Below are 19,858 nucleotides of genomic sequence, written 5' to 3'. Positions count from 1 at the left end.
TCACTATGTAGAACACTGCTACCAAGAACCTAGCCTGAATTTTGCACCTCCAGTTTTACAAATGCTTACAGAACCACACTGAAAAAACACAGATATTTAACATTACAACTGGCTTTGTATTGTCTTATTCTATCTTTTTTTCCTTCAAATTTTATTTTAGACATATTACTGTACAGAAGTGTCTTACTTTCATTGGTAAATAAAAAAAAACAACAACAAAGCAACAAAAAAAAAAAACCAGGAAACACAGGCTTTCTGAAGCACCCAACATCAGATCCTCATAACTATCCTAGAAAGCAGCTGGGCAAGACATCCCCATCTTGATCCTTATCAGACCGATTAGCTGTTCTTTTAAGAAGTCTAATGCAAATGATTTCCAGGCTTCCTTCTAGGTCAGGAGCCTTTCAAAACTCGATTAGAGCATTCTATTTCCCTGCTGACTTGAGGATAACAAATGGATGAAAGTCAGCTCATAATGTTTCCTCCCTTCAACAATTCTTTAAATTCCAAATATATAAGTGGAGCCCAGCATGGGAGGATTGGCAAACAAATGGGTTAAGGCAGGTCAAGGTACCTCAGTTTAAAAAGACATGAGACACATAGTGCAGGCCCTAATGGTAATATTGCCATGCCCCACCAGCAGTGTATTTGCATCGAGAGAACTGGAATTATTTTCTCCCAGCTTCAAATGTCTGCATTTAGTGCCAGCTCACCCTTCATCACACTTCCAGCTGCATGGACTGTTTGTCTGTGTGCAGCAGCAGTGATGCAGTGTGCCCCAGGGTTCTGAGCTCTGTCCCTCCTTGGTTCTCCCCAGGCCTTCGCATCCCCTCCATAGATAAAATCAGGAATAGTAACGTACTCATTCTGTCAGAAAACCACAGTGTTGCTGGCTAATTGATGAAATATCAACGACAGCGTAAGTGCAGCTCTGAGGAATGTCTCCCAAAGGCCAAGCTGCATTATCAATAGTTCTTTTTCAGGAACACTCAAAGAATGTGGTTTATGGCACTGTGAAGCTTTACATAATTTTGCCCTATTTCTGAAAAACAAAAAAGATAGAGCTTTCTTCAGGGAACTCTGCTGTGTTTGGCAGTAAAGGTCTCCAAGCCTCTGGTTTGAACAGCATCCTAGTACACGATCGACAGACTAATGTTTCATTAAAATCTAATCAAACCACTGGAGGAGAAGTTCTGCCAATTGCATCTACTACATGTTGCTAATCTACTCATTCTAGGCAGAAAGGAAGTGTAAGCCAGCTGAGTCTACCCTGTTTTGTCCTATTAGACAGTCTTCTAATTAGACGTGAGTATACCTCCTCTGAACCAGGATGTGTGGCCAAACGTGTGTGAGCCAGGTACACAAGCTCAGATGGTTCAAGGTACCTAGGGAGCTAACTGTCTACAAATCTGGGCCTCAGCCTGCTGTTTGAAGCAGCTAGAATTACTCACTCTGATGGAAAGGTCTGAATGAGGTAAGTGTTGACCTTCAGTAGTCAGAATTTTCCTTGCTTCAGAACTGATCAGCTTTTCCCACAGCTAACTCACTGCCCCAAAATAACAGCCGTATATTTGCACCAGGTTGGAAACTCAAGCACTAAGCTCTAAAAAGGAACATGAAGCGCTGATTGAACCTTTTGTGCAAAAGCTATGTTATGATCTCTGAAATACAAGTCCATCACCTCTGAAATGAAAACTACCTTAGGAGTGATTCAGTTTCAGAGTAGCCTTTTATTACACCCAAACTCTCACATTTCTTGGTGGCATAGCTCTGTCATTCTAGTGTTTTCTAAACATCATTAGACCAGGAGACGGCCTTTCAATTTCAGTTCATTAATTTTCTGTCCTGGAAAGCAATAGTTGGTGTTGCAAAATCCAAAACCAGTTCAAATAAATCTTGCAACTTGTCAGACTTTCGTATAAGAGGAAACCAGACAAGTTGCACTTCATTGATACACACTGGTAGTAATGGCACTCAAGGTTCGCTGATGGGAGTTTGCAGTAAAAAGAACTAATTCATCAATGCTTTCTTTAAATTTTTATGGCTTAGTCATCATAGGAGCTTGTGAGATAAAGAAAAGAGTTCAAGGCAAACAGAAGCAGACGGGTTCACCAGAAAAAGCTTTCTGTTGGCATTTAATATATTTTAAAGAAAGCCAAGAAATTCTGCTTCCTTTCATTTTGCTCACTGTCTTGCTTTGCCACACCTAATGACAATCACAATGACTGCGTACTCAGAAAATAGCCATGTAGAAGAGGATGAGGTTTTAGACACCACAGTCAGTGCATGGGGCTGAACTGCTGAGCTCAGCTGTCTATTTTAAATCTCTCCACATTATTTTCAAACATTGATGAGTACCTTTCTTAAAATTCACAACATACAAAATAACATTACGGATGGCATGATCTGAAAACACTGGCACAGGCAGGTCAATATGCTGGGAGTACGGCCAAATTTTAGCTAACTCATGTTCCTTTTCCATTGACGGCCTTCAGCATTTTGCAGCCCTGCCACAGTAAATGTTTTGCTTTGTCTGAATTAATGATGGAAAGAGACGGAGAAAAGCCTGATTTTTCATTCTGAGTGCTGTTAATGGGAATGAAGGAATTTGGCTGATGGGAATTAGTGCTAACACAGTTTGCTAACTAAGGCAGGTGCTAATTAGAAATCCTTTTAAACTTGATCTCTGTAATGCTATAATGTAAACATTTGCTGAATTTTATTTGCTTAAAACTTACTGAATCCATATGAATGGCTGCTCATGGCAGAAGCTGTATAGTGTTGATGATAAGGCGTTACAGATTTTACTTTGCAAGCTTTATTTATTACGCAACCCCTGCCAGTAGTAAGTGGAGTTTTCACATTAAAGCAGGTGTCAGCATCCGACAGGATTAAAATATTATCTTTTCTAAAAGGTAACATTTGCTCTTTAAAGAATTCATTTTCTGAGAATTTCAATTAAATCTGCGCTCATTTAAACAGCTGATATGTGCAGAAAATCAGACAAAGCCTTGGGTTTGCTGTCATTTGCAGAAACAGCACAAAGTCTTTCAACTTGCCACATTGTTAGGACTCACTAAGATCTTTCATATAGGATACATATGCAGACTTTGGGGGGCAGTCTTTTTTTGTGCTCATCCCCATCACCTGGTTCTCACTGTGTTTCTCCTAATAATAGCTGGAGCTACAGCACTTGCATAGGTTCAGGGCTAGATCCTGTTGCCCTCAGGAATAAGTAGATTTCCAAAATTAGCTATAGGAGTTTCTATAGGATGGCAGGCCCAGTTTTAGGTTGTGAACTCAATTCATTAGCTAGTGCAGCGCCCAGCCTTCCCATATTCTTATATTTTGCGTGTCACCTGGGAAATGATGGCGAAGGAGGCAGCACTCCAGCATAGCTGAGGAGGGGGAGGACCACATCTGCATAAATACTTTTGTTGGGGCAGGATGGGGTGTATCACAGATCTCATGGACCAGCTGCATCTAGAAGCAAGGACTGGCAGGAAAGGGGTGCTGGTCCTTTGAATGTGAAAGATCTGCTGCTGCTGGGACATGTTGGCTTTGAGTCTTTATGGTGCCACAGTCTGCTGGCACAGGCAGGGGGATATGCTGGCCAGAGGAGAGTATTCCAGGGGATTGGAGTCCAGCTTGAATTTCGGAGATGCAGAATAAGAAAAGCTTGTGAATTAGGACTGATGGAGGTAGGAAAGACAGAAGGAGAGGATGCTGTTCTGGCCTGAGGTAAGGAGGTAATGCTTAGACTTCAAATTTATGTAAGAGTATAGGATTTAGTGCATGATAAGATAAGGCATGGCAGTGTTTTGGGATACAGTCCTAGGATTGAGAAGTTTAATCATGGCTATTCTATAAAGCAGATTTTAGGCACCAGTATGACCGAGAGAGACGGGTGCCAAAACTGAGCAGGAAATAGTCATTACTCCATGTATTCTTTCCAAAACCTACTCATTGAACTAGATCTACTGGGGAGAGTATGTGCTCAGGGAACTCGACTGGAAAAAAGGGAGGGGGAATTAAAGCTGAAGGAACAGTCTCAGTATAATATATATTGTTGCAATTTAGTTATTCTTCAGTTAGACATTACTCTCACAAAATTCAGTTAAAAACTATGTAACTATGAGTTACAGATTTAGGATACGAAGGTCAAAGAACAATGGTTCTAGCCATTTAATTACTCCAATTCCATATGAGATTGCATGTAGTTTTACAAATAATCTCTTCTCCTTTAAAAATTAACAAACACACAATTCCCTTGCTTATTATCAATATTGCTGGTGCAAACTCTGACATACATCCCATGTCTGTTTACCCTCCATGGTGTTGCACTATTGCATAAGACTCCTTTTCTCGACAGTGGTAGGAGTGACGAGTGCTACAGAAGCAGATCTCCCTGGAGGACCCTCCAACATCAGGAGAAGTACTTTTGTGCCAGAAGAAAGCGAGCAACGATACAGGATTTGAAAGAGAATGGAGTGGAGGTGGGGAGTTTGGCTTTCTGTAAGGGTGGGAAAATGTTTTCTTTGGATTTCTTTCTTCAGGGATAAGAATAAAGCCCTGTGATCTGTTTTGGAAAGGGGCAGGAATAAAGCTTGAGATAGCTGAAGCTGGACCTTTTTTGCTGACTGGCAGCACTGAACTGCTTCCAAAATCCAGTTACCTAGAGACAGTAGAACTACAATACCAAATGCAGAGGGAGTCTTTCTTTCAAGAGGCTGTTGCACAGCATCCAGCTGGAATTTGGAAGTCATTTCACTGACAGATGATAATGGATTTCATTTTGAGCTTTGCCAGGAATCCTTATACCATTGGCTATGGACAGGAAAAAGCATTCGCCCTGCACATGCATGCACGTGGGAGAGCAGACTGCGAAAGCATCTTCTCCAAAATTAAATGCAGGGCCTTGTAAGACTTCCCCCCCTCCGCCACACCCCCTTTCCCCTGTAAAATGAAGTTTGTGGAGACTCTTAAATGTAAACTTATTTGTATGTACAAAGGGAGTTTGATCTGTTCTGCATGTTACGCTTGTGATAAACAACAGAGGTTACACATATTTGTAACTCAGCTTGATGGGAAATATTTGAGTGAAGAAAAACCAGTGAGTGGCCAGGCCAACACTAAATGCTAGATTCAGAGGAAGAAGATACAACTTGCTTTGATTTTTGGCCGTGTTATTACACAGACAGATTAAGCAGGCAAGGCCTATTGATCTGTGCATCAGAGGGCAGGCCTTGCCATGTGGTGGATGGACTTGATTGAATTGTGTTGTCTTCACACTTTAGTTGTTCCCTTTCTCTCTAAGCATCCCTGCATGTTCTCACAGTTCAGCAAGCACTTAGCTACCTTATCTTATTAGAATTTGAGGAGAAGAGCTTATTTTATTGTATAATTATGGTTAGAACTCGGTCTTGACTAAGAAAGTGCTTGACTACCTTGGTGCTAGGAAAATGACAGGCACACCATGCCACACTCAGAAGTGGACTACATTAATATATTTACGCTCAGCTCACCCTTTGTCCCTTTCATGGCACATGCACTTATAATTTGCTGATGCAGAAATAAGCTTTCTAGATCCTGAAGCCAAGACAGATATTTGGTTTGCATCCACAAGGCCAATGCAGTCCATGTGGGAAGCTTTATGCAAATTATATAACCCAATGTAGAGGCTGAGAAATAAATTACAAGGGATCATTTGGTGGCCAGAGCAGCAACTGTAGGCAAAGACCTCCTACATTCAAATTGGTATGAGAGAGTTCAGAGAGGCTGTGGAAACACATGGCAGAGCTGCCAAATATGTGTAACTTGTGAGATGGTTGTAACCTGGGGGGTTGCAAACATCAAGCAAAAGCTGTTCCCAGCCCAGATGCTGCAGTGCTATGAAACAGGAAAGGAAAGAGAAGTGAGTTTTATGGTCTTCCCCTTCTTCGTTTTTGAGGGAAAAGGGACTGAACAGTGTTCTCTCTTCATATTCCTTGTTTCTTTTAGAAATGCATGGAATATGAAGGAGTGTTTTTCTTAGCAGCGCTGAAGGCCATGTTAGCTGTTCTACACAACCTTCTGGAAAGTGTTCTAAAGCGGAAACAGCTTTCTGAAGCCATAAGTCAGGAAGCCTCCCCATTTAAGAAGCATTTAAATCTTATGAAAGCAATATAAAGCAATTAAGTGTGTTCTTAAGGGCTCAAGCAAAGTGGACTCTCTGCTCACTTCTCAACTGAACGCAAGAAGTTGATGGTTCTTACTGAAAAGTATTTTTTCCAAGTATTTGTCAAGGATTTAAAATAAGCATTAAAAAAAAAAAAAAAGCAAAAGTGTGATTAAAATTAATCCCCCCCTCAGTCAATCAAACTTTAAATACTTAAGATTCAAAGCCTTTACTAGTTCTTCAGTCAAATCCAGCCTTTCAGGAAATATCAAGTGGAGAAGACATGACTTTTACAACTAGTAATGCCTTTCCATTCCCCACACTTTACTGGAGAACAAGTAAGTGTAAATGTTCTCTAAGTCACCTTAAAATAAAAGGTAGCAAATGTTACTTCTTCCTGAAGGGGGCAAAGAGTATACCCAATTTTTACATATTCCTTCTATATTATTGTTAAAAGTGTAGGCACAGAAGCATGTTACTGTGTCTAGCTGCTCCACAGTATTAACCATGCATGCTTTCTTACCCTGCTGTGTAAATTCAGAATACACAGGCTTGTATTCTGCCCAGAGAAAGGCAAGGGACCTTTAGTTTACACAGAGGATTATTCAGACTTGCAAGTGTATTGTAAATTCATGGCTTTGGCAATTCCACTTACATATTCATAAACAATGGGGGTTTAATAAGCCAGAAAAGCCTGACTTTATGATTTTTAGGTTGCCACTCTGAAAATCTCACCATAAATATTCTTGTCATATGCACAGTCATCACAGATAGGCCTATTAACTCTTGCACTAATGGTAGACCCAATTTTGTTACATGGAAATGTCAGGCTTACATCTACACACTGCTTTTTTATGCAGGAGGCACCCCAAATTGTGTATTGTCTCTCTGGATCCTCAGTTTGCCTATTCTTCTCATCTGCAGCTCACTGGTAGAGTTGAATTACATTCAGTTTTGCCAATACAAGTTTAAAGACTGCAGCAACTTTATCTTTTAGGTATCAGAAGGAAGCTGAAGGTTTTCAGACGGCCCAGCGACACCTGCGTGTTTTTCAGTCCAGACCATCTGGAAGAAACAAAAGCTGTAGTTCCCCAATATTTGTAATTTGTCTCTTTTGTCTTTTGGAGGATTTAACCAGGAGTGTTTCAGTGATCTAGTTTACAGCTTGGAGTGCAAGCATCTCTGGCAGCACAACTGAACAGACAGGGACAAGAAGCCAAACAGGAGACGTCTTTAGCTGACTTTACTACTGGAGAGCATATATCAGGACTATACACTAGGACCCTCTGTAATAAAGAATAAATACAATTTCTTTCTCTCCTTTGTTTGGGAGAGCGGTGAAGGTAATTTTAAAAGAACTGGTATAAGTTCCTGGTCATTGGCCCGCCTGGACAAGTTCCTGTGTGATGTACTGTAGGTTACCCTGCTCTTGTGGGGGGGTTGGACTAGATGATCTTTTGAGGTCCCTTCCAACCCTTGGGATTCTGTGATTCTGTGATTCTGTGATTGGCTGCCCTACTTCAGCTCAACTTGCTATCTGCTACAGCATGTAATTATGCAAGTTATCAAGATGCATTTACCAAGGCAGCAAGCAGCAGAACAAAGCAATTTCCTTCAAATAATATTTATGCATCCAAGCAAACACACAACAAATACAAACAGGCTAGTTCATGATTCTCACAGTTATTGTTCATGTTCTCACAGCTGTTTGTAGCTGACATCAGTCTTGCTAGTTTTTAAACTAACAAACCTGAGCATACTGATCCAAGTGTGGGCATCATTAAGCAGCTGTCATCTCCCATGGGCATTGTGGTAGTGCCAGCCATACCATCAGGATCTGGGAGCACAACCCTCTACCATTGGTCCTCCTGAAGCTTTCATCCAGCCCTAAAAGCTGAGCCATGAAAAAGCAGAAAGGTGGTTCACAGTGGGGATATTTCTTTGGCAGTATTAACTGTGCCTTCTGCCCTGCACCTCTGCCCTGTTGTGCAGCAGCGACTGGTGATCCTGCCCTGTTCCCGTGCTCTCTTGTTGCATCTCAGCAGGCACAGGCTGCGTATCCAAAACTTCAGTGAAGAACAAGGGCATGGTGGGAATGTCGCACTGCCTGTTTCTGTGAACAACTGAAGTCTGAATTTTTTTCTGGACAACAAAAGAAAAACTCAAAAAGAGAAAAATGGACACCAGCCAAGAAACAGGGCGGGGGAAAATGTTTATGGGTGTTGGCAAATCTACTGTGCAGCTTTCCCATGTTATAAACTACATCACTGTCTGCAAACCCAGGGAAGATAGCCTTCTGCAAACTAAGATGATGTGAAACTTGCCTGTTACGTCCGCTATGAAATTCCTACTTCTCCACTAAAACCGTGTAACCAAAGGTGTTTTATCCAGCACATACACTAGGTCGGTTTCATCCCACACTGGAATTGACTAAAGCAACAATGCACTGCACAAGGCTTTAAGGCTCCGATGAAATTAAGCTAAAGGTTTGGAGGCTCCGAGCAACCCCGGTCGGTGGAAGGGGCTGGGGGAAGGGCAGCATGTGGTTTGGGGTATTTTCACCAAATGTTAAATCACACAGAATATTTCACTCGTCTCCAGTGTGAGATCACGACATGACTCCTCCTGTAATGAATTCTTTATCTTGGCAGCTCTCCTGCTTTCTCCCAACTGTGCCTCCCTCTCCCCTTCTGGTCCCGGCGCTGTAACATATGGTAGTGTTTGGGGAGTGATTTCGGTCTGGGAGCAGGCTGCTTGCCCACACCTGCGCTCGGGTCATGCTCCAGGCCCGCGGCACCACCTCCCCAGGCACACCGATAGCCGCTGGTGCCCGGTTTCGTGCAGCCCTCGCGGTGTCACATTTAACTTGGTAGCTCTGGGACCCAACCCTTCCCGTGCAGCCCCACCGGAGCCTCGCCTTTAGGCATCCATGCAGGAGGCGGCCGGAGCTGCCCGCCCGGGCGGCGCACCACGATGCCAACGTCCGGAAACCCGCGCAGCTCCTGCCGGCCCTGCATACACCGCGGTACCGCTCCGCTGCGGCGGCCCCGAGCCGGGCTCAGGCTCTGCCGCGGAGCTGTTCACCCGGTACTACACGAGCGGCCCCACCGGTCCGAGCGTGCAGGGCACGGCCGGAAGGCGACGGCCCGCAGGAGCCGGTCGCTAGGGCGACGCGTCGGACCTGCCTGCCTGCCTCCCGCACCGCACCGCACCGCCATGGGACCGAGGCGGCCTAAGACCGATGCGGTGGCCGCGGGCAAGCACTGGGAGGCAGCGCTGGTGTCCGCCCACCTCGAGGAGGTGAAGACGGCCGAGGGGCGGGCGGGCCGCGGGGCTTGAAGATGGGGTGGGGGGATGAGGGCGGAGGCAGCTCTCGCCGCTCTGCTGGCGTGGTGGTCGCAGTGTAGCTGCTGGGGGCTCTGCGAGGTGCCCCCCGGGGAGCGGAGCAGACCAGACCAGACCCAGCGTGTTTCTTGCTTTCCCTCCTCGGTGCTTCTCTTCCTGGGGCTCTGGGTGCCAAGTTTCGGCTCGCAGTGAACTTTTCATAAACTGCTGAACAGCGAGGTTTGATGGAGGTGCTGACACAGCATTAACTGTAGCGTTGAAAATGGGAGGCTGTAATTTTCCTGCTTGAGTGTGTGCAGCTAAAAGGCGCTTTCCCCCTTTTTCTTTATTTTCTTTTACAGCCTGCAAGGATCTAAAGGCATGTTTAGGTTTCCAGGTCCTGTGTAAGCAATGTAATTCTAATAAATCCTGACTTGCAAGAGAGAATTTGGTTTCAAAATAGGGTAGGAGTTTAGCAAACAATAATATTTACCTCGTGTGTGTTTATCTAGAGCTGCTTCTGCAAGTGAGACAAATGACTTCCATGGCTTCCTTGTGCATGGGTTCTGTTATGCCCTGTTAAAAAAAAGGGGGGGGGGGTGTTTTTTCTTGTTGTTGCTGTGGTTTTGGTTGGTTTTTTTCTTTGTTTTTTTAACATGCCAGCAATTCTGATTGAAGTACGAGGAGCTCTGAGTTCAGGAGGAGGCTTTTAAACTGGCTAATTGGTTGCCACAGATGTCCAAAACTCTCTTAAATACTGAGCTGCTTTTACTTTCATTTGGTAGTAACCGTATAGTACAAGTTTAGCCAAAGAAAATCACTTTTTGAAGTAAGCTGCTAAGGCCGTTGTTTCCTTTCTTTTCCCTAGAACGTAGATATTTCAGCAGAGTTCAAAGGTGTTCGAGCCATTTCTTGCTTATGAATCTCTCCCATACATTCAGAGAGCCTCCCTGAAGCATGAGAAGGGGATGGAGGTTTAGTCTCCATCACCTCCTCAGTTCCTGGCCTTTCTCCCATGCTTACTAGCATAGCGAGGTGCCAATTAGTGATGTTTTTGCTTTATGGTGGTGTTTATTGTGGTTGTGGATATTGACCAGTGAATTTGTAGAACAAAGTGCTTTGTTTGCCCTGCTGCTGCTGTGTGAAATTTATTACATTTGCTAAATGCAAGCCATTGTACCGAAGTATTTTAAAAGGTAGGAGGTAAAATGTTCAAAATGCCAGAATTAGGATTATTCAGGACCATGCACTGAGGCAAATGGAAAGAAATGTGGAAATGTTCACTGAATAGGGCAAGAATTCTGTAAGGGGGGAGGGAGGGGAAATGTGATCACCTAATTAATGATTATCATAATGCCTGTACCCATGGGGACTGAATTCAGATTCCTTGGTTCCTTAATTCTCTTATTGTCCAACTGTTTTCTGTTCCACTTAAGCTAATTCCACTTTCTCTGTCCTGCTGTAGCAGCAGTCAGCTTGAATGCAGGCTTCTCTGATGCTGAGCAACCACTGACATTTCTTATTGCAGGAAAAGTCTTATTCAGCTCTTACAGTCGTGGGCAGGAGCTCGGTGCAAAACTGGCAAATGCCAACAAATCTGTTATGAGTAAGGGTTCTGTGACTTGAGATTCATCAAATATGGCCAAATGTGGGTATACTTAATGTAAATAAACATGCTCTGTGAAAGCACATCTTTGACACGAGTATGGCAGCGCTGCCAAACTTAGTTCCTTCCTCTTGAACATGGAGGGAATTGAATGTCTTAATAACTTAATCACATGGGGGGGTATTAAAAGATAAACGTGGTTGTTAAAAATCGAATCTCATTCTGCAAATAGTCCAACCATACTATCCCTACCGTACCCTGCCCTGGTACTTGTATAGCATGCGAGATTTAAACTTGAACATATAAAGCTCAGGAACTGAAAGCAGCCTGTAAAAGGGAGTGTTGAGCATCTTTAATTCTAGGTGTCATCAGATACAGTGCGCACAATTATTTCTTACTCCTGCTCAGTATTGTATGCAATATACGTATGAATCTGAAATTACTTGGGAGATGACAGGAACTCCTATCAATTAAACAAATTCCTCCTTGTAATTCATGTCTAAAGAATTTTAAATATTTTATTTGTATCAGTTTAGAGAATATTCTTTCGCTTTAGTGGAGTCAAACGGAATTTACTAGAACTGGTTTTAAATTGTGCCAGATAGACCAAGCAATGAAATTTCACATTTTAATGTGTGTTTATGACTTGCAATATTTTATTAGTCTGATCTATGAAAAGGAGTCATTTTACCAGTGGTGTTAAGATTTTATAGACAGGAATGCTAACTAAAATATGATTTAAATGGTATTTACTAACCAAATAATTGCTTTTACTAAACACACTGTAAAAACTGGCAAACAGACAGCTTAAAACCATGTACAGAGGAAATATGGATTTTTGCAGAGCCCCACATTATAGTTTATATAAATTGTGTTGTTTGCAATGTGCTACACAGAAGAACATGGGTCTGCAAGCTGTGTTTGCCGCCAGATATTAAGATATTTTGATTGGCTTCACTGCATGATTAAATTACAAACTATAAATTGAAATTCCTAGTTTGAAACTTTGCATGCTTTAAGTAGTTCAGGGGTGATGTTTGCTAAGGGAAAGTTGAATTCTGGGCAAATACAGCCCTTAATTAAAATAACTGCTATCTATAGTGTATTCTTATTACCTAGTGTAACTACTCATAGCACCTGGAAGCCACATTCTGCTCAGACCTTTAGTTTCTTTCAGTTTACTGGCATTTTAGGGCCTTCAAATTGAACTGAAATTCAACCTTGTAAAACCATTAAAAATGTACTAAATGGGGCGGCTTCACTTTTCATAACTATTCATCCTGCTGAAATTAATATACAACTGAGTTTTGATTTTCTTTAACCTGCCCAGATTATACAGCAAAAGCTCAGCATCTCAAAATCAGAACCCCTTCGTAATCCGGGTGTATGCCAGGCAGCAGATAATGAAAATGGACTTGCACGTTTCTGAGCAGTGATGCCCTACACAGTCACTGTGTTACAGCTACAGAATCCCTGAGGAGCAACCTCTCCCTGCAATGCCAGGGGGTTGGAACTAGATGATCTTAAGGTCCTTTCCAGCCCTAACCGTTCTATGCTTCTATGGTTTACTGATTTGCAAGCTCCCCCCGTTGTTGAAAGCAAAGAGTGCTAGATGTAATATTGTCCTTAGTGCTCAGAAATCACTATTTAATCTCATGATTTCTAAGGAAACAATCAGGAGATTAAAAAACTCTTGCTGTTTGCTCAGATGCTTGGAGATTCAGTTTTCAACTGTTTCTCTTCAGCCGTTACAGTTCAATTTGAAATTGTGCTTCAGTGAAATGAAGCTATTAGTTGTGAGCCTAAGGAAAAAAAACCCAAAACAAACAGACCAAACTAAACAAAAACTAACCAAGAAAAAGCCAAACAAAACCTCACCATTAAATACTATAAGCATAAGTTATGCTGCGAAATGATGGTTACTTAGATTGCTTGGAAATGGCAGGGGGGGTGCTTGATGTCTGCTTGATGCTTTTCCTGGGCAGAGATCTAGAAACTGGTACTGCAGAAATAAACAACATAGCTGACTTGTTCAAATGCCTTGTCTAGAGCAGCTGCCCTTTTGTGCTAGGAAATGAAGCAGAGAAAATGAGATGTGTTTAAAAAGGAAACAAAATTTTGCAAGCTACTGGTTTGTTTTCTCCAATGTGAAGCTGGATTTCTTTCTTACCATACCCTTGATATCCCAATAGGTCTGTGGCAAATCAGATATGTAGGCTCTGTGTACTGGTTTTTAACGGTAGGGAAAAATCACATTACAGAGGGATGCAATGGAGCTTTGACAACTAAGGAGAAGATGAGACACCTTGTGTGGTTTGTGAAAACGAGGAGTCTGGAAAACTTCTAGCTGCTTACTTGGAGCTTTCGGAGTTAGGGGGGGTCTTGCTGGGATTGGAGCCTCTTCACCTGAGGAACATACAGGCTTCCCACATAGGTGGTTATTTCTAACGCAGGGGAAGACTTCAGTGTGTTTGGACTTTTGCCTTGGCTAAGAGTTTTAAAACAGAGTGGGGACAGTGTCATGTGTGACAGTGATTGTCATTGGATGTTTTACAGTGAGAGTGGTCTGGCCTCCCCTTAAGTGGAACTTGGTGCAGATTGTTTAAGGAGTATTCGGTTACCAACACCATGTTTCCAGCTTCATTTTTTCTCCCACTGGTGCTTGAATCAGCATTGTTGATTCTGTGGGCTATCTGCTCCCTGCATTTTGGTTGTCATTTTTCACAGTACATGGTGCTTGGGCTATACTCTGAATGGCAGCCTCCTTAGGCTGTTTCCATGCTTTTCAGTAGTTATTTCTCTGTTCTTTAAGCTGGGAACCTCAATTGAGGTAGCCTTAGGGTCACTAATCTATCCTCTTTCAGATCCTTTCTCAGGTCTCACTTCTACAATAACACTTGAAAGAATTAAACTAAGTAGAGGAGCAGTTGTATATTGAGGGAGAAAATATTTTTAAAGTAACCATATACGTTTTACTACTTTTTCTTCTCATTTTTATGTTGTCATTTTAGGTGGTGAGCTGTAGAAGGAGGGTCTGTTTCTTCTCTAGCCTTTCAGTGCCTTGAACATTAAGGATCTTGTTACAATATTGATAATATAAGGGCAATATTGCAAAAATAATAGATTTTTAAGGTCAGAAAAAAGCATAGTCAGTTAAACACCTAAAACTATACACTGACGCTGCACATTCACTGTGCTTAGTGACTTCAGTTGTTGTTCGGTTGCTTCATAATCAGTCAGTCTAGAAACAGATGAGTGGGAATTCTGGATTGCTCTCTGGTGTGTAGCTGATTTTGGTATTTCTCTAGCTCCACTTCCCAGGTATTGTACCTTTTCAATAGAAACAATATATTTTTAGTTATTTTGCAGCTAGGGAAATCAGGAAAATTCTCTTTCCATTGCCTGTAATCCCTTTCCAAGGACTGCATAAGTAACGTGAAGAAGAGTCTCCTTGCTCAAACATAACTCTGAAGTGCTTGGGAAGTATTAGAGGGGCTGGAGAATAAGGGTCTGGAAAAGGAACCTGGAGATGGAGGAAGCTGGAAGTGAGATTAGATTCTAAAACTAGGGATTAGCTGGACAAGGACACTGAGGATGAGAACTAGGGGACCAAGGAATGCACAGATGCAGGAAGCATTACAAGAAGCAGTGGGACTCGGATGAGGAGCAGAGAGGAAATGGAAAGAAATGAGATGGGGACAGTTGTGTCTAAGGGATAGAAAGATTAAGAGACAGGACTATAGGGAAAGCAGGTTTCACAAACATTGTTGCGGGATAGTGTTAATCAGTGCTAGCAGGTTTAATTTGTGGGTGCCAAGATACCAACATGTTTTAAGGAGGAACTGAAGAAGGCATAAGGCAGAAGTTTTAGGATGCTCTGATGGAGATTTCTTTGTATATCTGAAGAACTGCAGGAAGTTGTGGAGGCAGGCTCTATGCTGCTGTTGGACCATATTTCTAGCATCTAGATTAGAACCTGACATTCCCGAGTCTTGCTGCTCTTCTGCTGTCAGCATCTGTCTGTGGGACTTCCTGGGCCCAGTTTCCTTCTTGCTGGTCCTCACCAAAGCGTAGTGGTGTCACTTGCTCCATTAGCTCATGCCATAGGTGGATGACTGTTCAAAGGTCTCTGGTGGTGAGCTCTAGGAATACCAGGACACTGCCACATGGGGGCATTTCAGTCTCAGCTCTGAAAGTGTGGAGAATCGTGCATTTGTACACAAGCAAATGCTCTGTGTTCAAAGAATGGCAAAGTTTTCTGTCCAGTTCTTGGCAAACATACAATGACAACTTTAACATAAATTCATTGCATATGACGACTTTAACTGCAACTCCTGTGCGTGTGTTTTGATGATAATATCATAATATCTAGTTGTTTCATAGTGCTGTGCACCAGTAACTATCTTGGCAACTTTAAGGAGGAGAAGGTATTGTGTGTCCCATCCCCTGCCCAGGTAGAAGGAGGGGGAAGAAATTCAGTGTTTTGTCACTATACAGACCATTACTGCTGCCACTTCTCCATTGAGCAGTGCTTCCTGCCTCAGGTCAGTGGGACACTCCTATGAATTCCATCATGTTTGCATGCTTCTAAAGCATCAGCAATCTGCTTGCACTGTCCTGCATTTAAAAAGTTGAAAGTTTCTTTTATGTTGCCATAAAACATTAAGGAAGTTTATGTGTGGAACTATGGAGCCCGTTTGGATTAAGTATCTGCTGAGTGGCTACTTGCAGTTCAAAAGATTACCCTTAGCGACGCAGGTGATCTTTTCCTTGTATGTACAGCCATGTCATGCCGTCTACACGTGATGTAATGCTTTGATATCTTAAGAGTATGACAGTTTCCCACCATGCAAGCATTTACTAGTTTGAAACTTATGTCAACTGTTGCTTTCTCTCATCCCAAGTCATCAGTGACTCAAATTGCAAACATTTAGGAAGGCCTTTTTTCAGCTAAGAGAAGGAACGTATGAAGAAGGGAATAGTAAAACTGGAAAAAGAAATTTCTCCTTCTACCATTTACATCTAACTTTGTTTTGGAACCATCCTTTCCCTCTCTTAACCATCAGCTCAGGTTTCGTTCCTCTTTTCCATAAGGGCTTTGTACATAATATACACGCATGAAAATATTTCCATCAAAATCCTAGAGTTAGCACCCTCTCTGAAGTTTCTCTTTCAAATCTTTCCCCGCTAAAGTAGTATGTGAATCTACTTAGCCTGGTCCTGATCAGTATGACACCACCTTAAGACTACCTGGAGCTACTGAAGCTCTTTCCATATTCACCTTTATGCAGTTTTATTGGTAGCTTGCAGTTTACACATGTGATTTGATGTAGAGTACAACCCTTGGAAGTGCTCATGGTTCAGGTGCCACTGATGCTGATAAAGAATACTCTGAAGTCAGATTTAGATGTGCTGGAGATAGCCACTCACTTTGTGAAAGGGATTACAGTAGGCTCAAGCACAAGAAATGGGTAACAAGAGTAGCCGGAAAAGTTGCTGCAATAACATCATTTTGAAGGTTTTGCAGGTGGATACCACTAAATTATGTATTCCAGTCTTGTCTTATTTTGCATTTCTGTAATGCTAAAATCAGATCATTCTCATTAAAATTTGTCTATTTTACTGCAAATGTTTGACAACTCCTTGTGTGTTTAACCTATTGATTCCTATAGTAAAATATAATTTGCCTCTGAAAAATTATTTTTCTTAGTTCAGAATACTTGGTGAAAACATCTAAGAACTATGTTGTGCCTGATTATAGCTTCATAAAACTTCATACAAATAATGCTACAGTTTTTAGGAGTTAGTGTGTGGGCATTGTCTGATTCCCTGAATGAGGGAGCTGGGATATTTTTATTATTATTATTATTTATTATTATTATTATTATTGCTACTATTAGTATTATTACTATTATTATTATTTTTCTACAGAGAATAATCACAATAATGTTCAATGACAATAATGCATATTTTGAAAATTCACTTCTTGTTTGCTTACTGATCTGTCAAACGACATTTAAAAGTTACTTTCTGTTTGCGTGATGGCAATGCAGCCGCTGAGGTTTGTCGAGGTTGTTAGTTGGCTTTTGTGGTTTTCATAGGATAATGCTGCCACCTGATGGCAGAAATAGTTGGGACAATGTAGTGCGTGCTTTCTCGGGTTTTATCCATTTTATTTCGCTGTGATTAATACAGTGGTGTTTACTATGTCTTAAAGGCAGTAACCATCTCTACAGGATTAGTCCTTGAAACTGCGGAGAAGCAGTTTTGTCTGCTGGAGGTTTAACACCTGAACTGTTTTATTTTGGAAAACAGGATGACTGGAAGCCTAGCATTGCTTTTGTTGTTGGGAACAGAACTGAGGATGAAATCCACACCAAGGCCCTGTCTCTTGCTGTGCGGGTGCCACAGCGGAAGCTCTTCAGCGTGGTAACGCGTGAAGACATTTTCACACAGGTATTCCAAGAAAGGAACATTTGTTATCAAACCAAACCCTGAATCTCACTTCTTTATACTCACCTCTTCAGCCTGGGGTAACTATACATTTTGTGTTCAATTGAATTACTCTGTGGAAGGTTTAAAAATTACACTAGTTCATAGGAGTTAAAAAATGGAAAAAGAAACCTTTACTGTCTAAGTTGGTCTGTTTGTTGTAAATGGTGAGGTTTTGTTGCAGACTTTTCTTCAAGTGTCTGAGCACGAAAGCTCCCTCACTAAGGTACAGGGATACTGTAAAATGATTCCTCGTGTTTTGGAGTGTGAGTGTAGTGTTTGCAAGAGGGAATAATGAGTAAAATAATTTGTGTAAACTTCCAATCTTCTCACAGTAGAATGCTTTATTTTCTTGCAGATCAGAGATTCAGGGAATCAGAAGGGAAAAAAGGTTACGGATGTGCCTATGTACTATGAGGTAGGTGAAAATATGTATTGCAAAGTCACTGCTGTTTTACACTGAACTGCATGCAGCTATGTGATTGCTATGCATACCTGAGTAAATGCAAATCTATTGGATGTAGCTGGTAAAAACACTCAACCATCTAGGTACTTCAACTGGTTTATTTTTGTGATATCAGCAATGTTCTTTTGGACTGCTGATCACGTGAGGATGAAGACATCTTTCCAGGGGCATGAGTTTTAGTATGTTAAGAATGAGAAAGTTGGGGCTGTTCAGCCTGGAGAAGAGAAGCTGTGTGGAGACCTCAGAGCAGCTTCCAGTATCTAAAGGGGGCCTACAAGGATGCTGGAGAGGGATTCTTCATCAGGGACTGTAGGAACAAGACAAAGGATAATGGGTTCAGACAGAAACAGGGGAAGTTCAGATTAGATATAAGGAAGAAGCTCTTTACTGTGAGGGTGGTGAGACACTGTCACAGGATGCCCAGAGTAGTGGTAAATGCTCCATCCCTGGCAGTGTTCAAGGCCAGGTTGGGCAGAGCCTTGGATGGCATGGTCTATCGTGAGGCATCCCTGCCAATGGCAGGAGGTTGGAACTGGATGATCCTAAGGTCCTTTTCAACCCAAACCATTCTATGATTCTATATGTTATGTGGTCATATTTTGATGGTGGTGTCACAAATTACAGAAAAACAATGAGATCCTGCTCAGATGCTCCCAGGAATTGAGAGACTTACACCTTTGTTTATAGGAATGTGGTCCTATAAATGAAACCCCATCTCTGTGTGCTTGTATCCATTATAATCTCAGTTTGATGTTAAATTCTACCCAGATTCATCTAGTGGGGCATGTCAACAGCGTTAGCAACCATGCTTATGCAAAGAGTACTTCCTCCTACTTTGTTAATGGTTTACTTACAGCTTGTGAGAACTTATAAAATCCTGTGATTAATTAGAAGATTGTTTAAAATTTTCTCAGGTAGTTTTATGGCCCTACAGACCTGGAGCATAAAGAATTTTGGATCCCTCTAAAAAGATCTTGTTTGCATTTTAGTTCTGCAATGACTAATAAACTTTTTATGTGTCTCAGGCTTTGGTGGACTGTATAACAGGTCTTTTTAGTTGTAGTCTGTTTTTCAGTAATGCCAGACTACTATCTGAACAAGTCCCTTTGGAATTATTTACTATTGACATGACTGTGAATTTTATGCAATTAACCCTCTTCATTTAGGACTAGCCTCCCAGGCAAACTCACCCTTATATTACCTGGTATATGAAACCTCTTCAGTCCTACTGACAGAAAGATTTTGAAGTCTAGCTCTGAGCAGCAGCTTTGTATGATACCTGTATTTAATTACTAAGAGCAATTTTGCTTGTGAAGTGGATACCTATTAAATTCCAGCTGTCAGTGCTGTGTCTCATTAGCTACTTACTTTACTCCTCAAGGACATTTTTTTTCCTTCCCTCCTTTAACAGAGAATATAAAATGCCTGTTCTGACCTTTTGCTTGGACTCAGTTTCCGTTCTGGCTGCAGCAAATTAGAAGATTGATCATGTTGCCACAAGCATTAAGGTCCTGCCTCTCTGGGCAGAATTTGCTTCTGAGCATTCATCTACAGTACATGTGCAGCTTGTGCTTTCAGAGTTTTCACTGCAGCAAGGAGAAGCAAATCTGAGGTTAGCAAAGGAAACAAGGTTGTGAAATGTTCTTCTGAGAGCATTTCTGTCTTCACCACATACCAATTCTTTTCTCTGTGGTAGGATTCAACACGCTGTCATTTCCACAAGCGCATATTCTTTTTTAGGCAGACTGTAAATGAGATTCCCGACATTTAATGATCTTTGGACATATGACGTGTACATGTGTGTCAGTTTGGG

The 19,858-nt window shown here is 41.9% G+C and overlaps 1 protein-coding gene across 1 annotated transcript in view; it reads left to right on the top strand.

The window, feature by feature from the left end:
* The first annotated feature begins 9,373 nt into the window (after positions 1 to 9,373).
* SPAG17 (sperm associated antigen 17) overlaps positions 9,374 to 19,858 on the top strand; it is a 98,188-nt gene continuing 87,703 nt past the window's right edge. Inside the window, exons 1-3 of the mRNA XM_065676172.1 lie at positions 9,374 to 9,457; positions 17,403 to 17,543; positions 17,938 to 17,997. Coding sequence (XP_065532244.1) covers positions 9,374 to 9,457; positions 17,403 to 17,543; positions 17,938 to 17,997 — 285 coding nt within the window. The remainder of the gene's footprint in view (positions 9,458 to 17,402; positions 17,544 to 17,937; positions 17,998 to 19,858) is intronic.

Source organism: Lathamus discolor, chromosome 4 (genome assembly GCF_037157495.1).
Source record: "Lathamus discolor isolate bLatDis1 chromosome 4, bLatDis1.hap1, whole genome shotgun sequence".
Lineage (NCBI taxonomy): Eukaryota > Metazoa > Chordata > Aves > Psittaciformes > Psittacidae > Lathamus > Lathamus discolor.
This window is presented reverse-complemented; position numbering and strand designations above follow the sequence as displayed.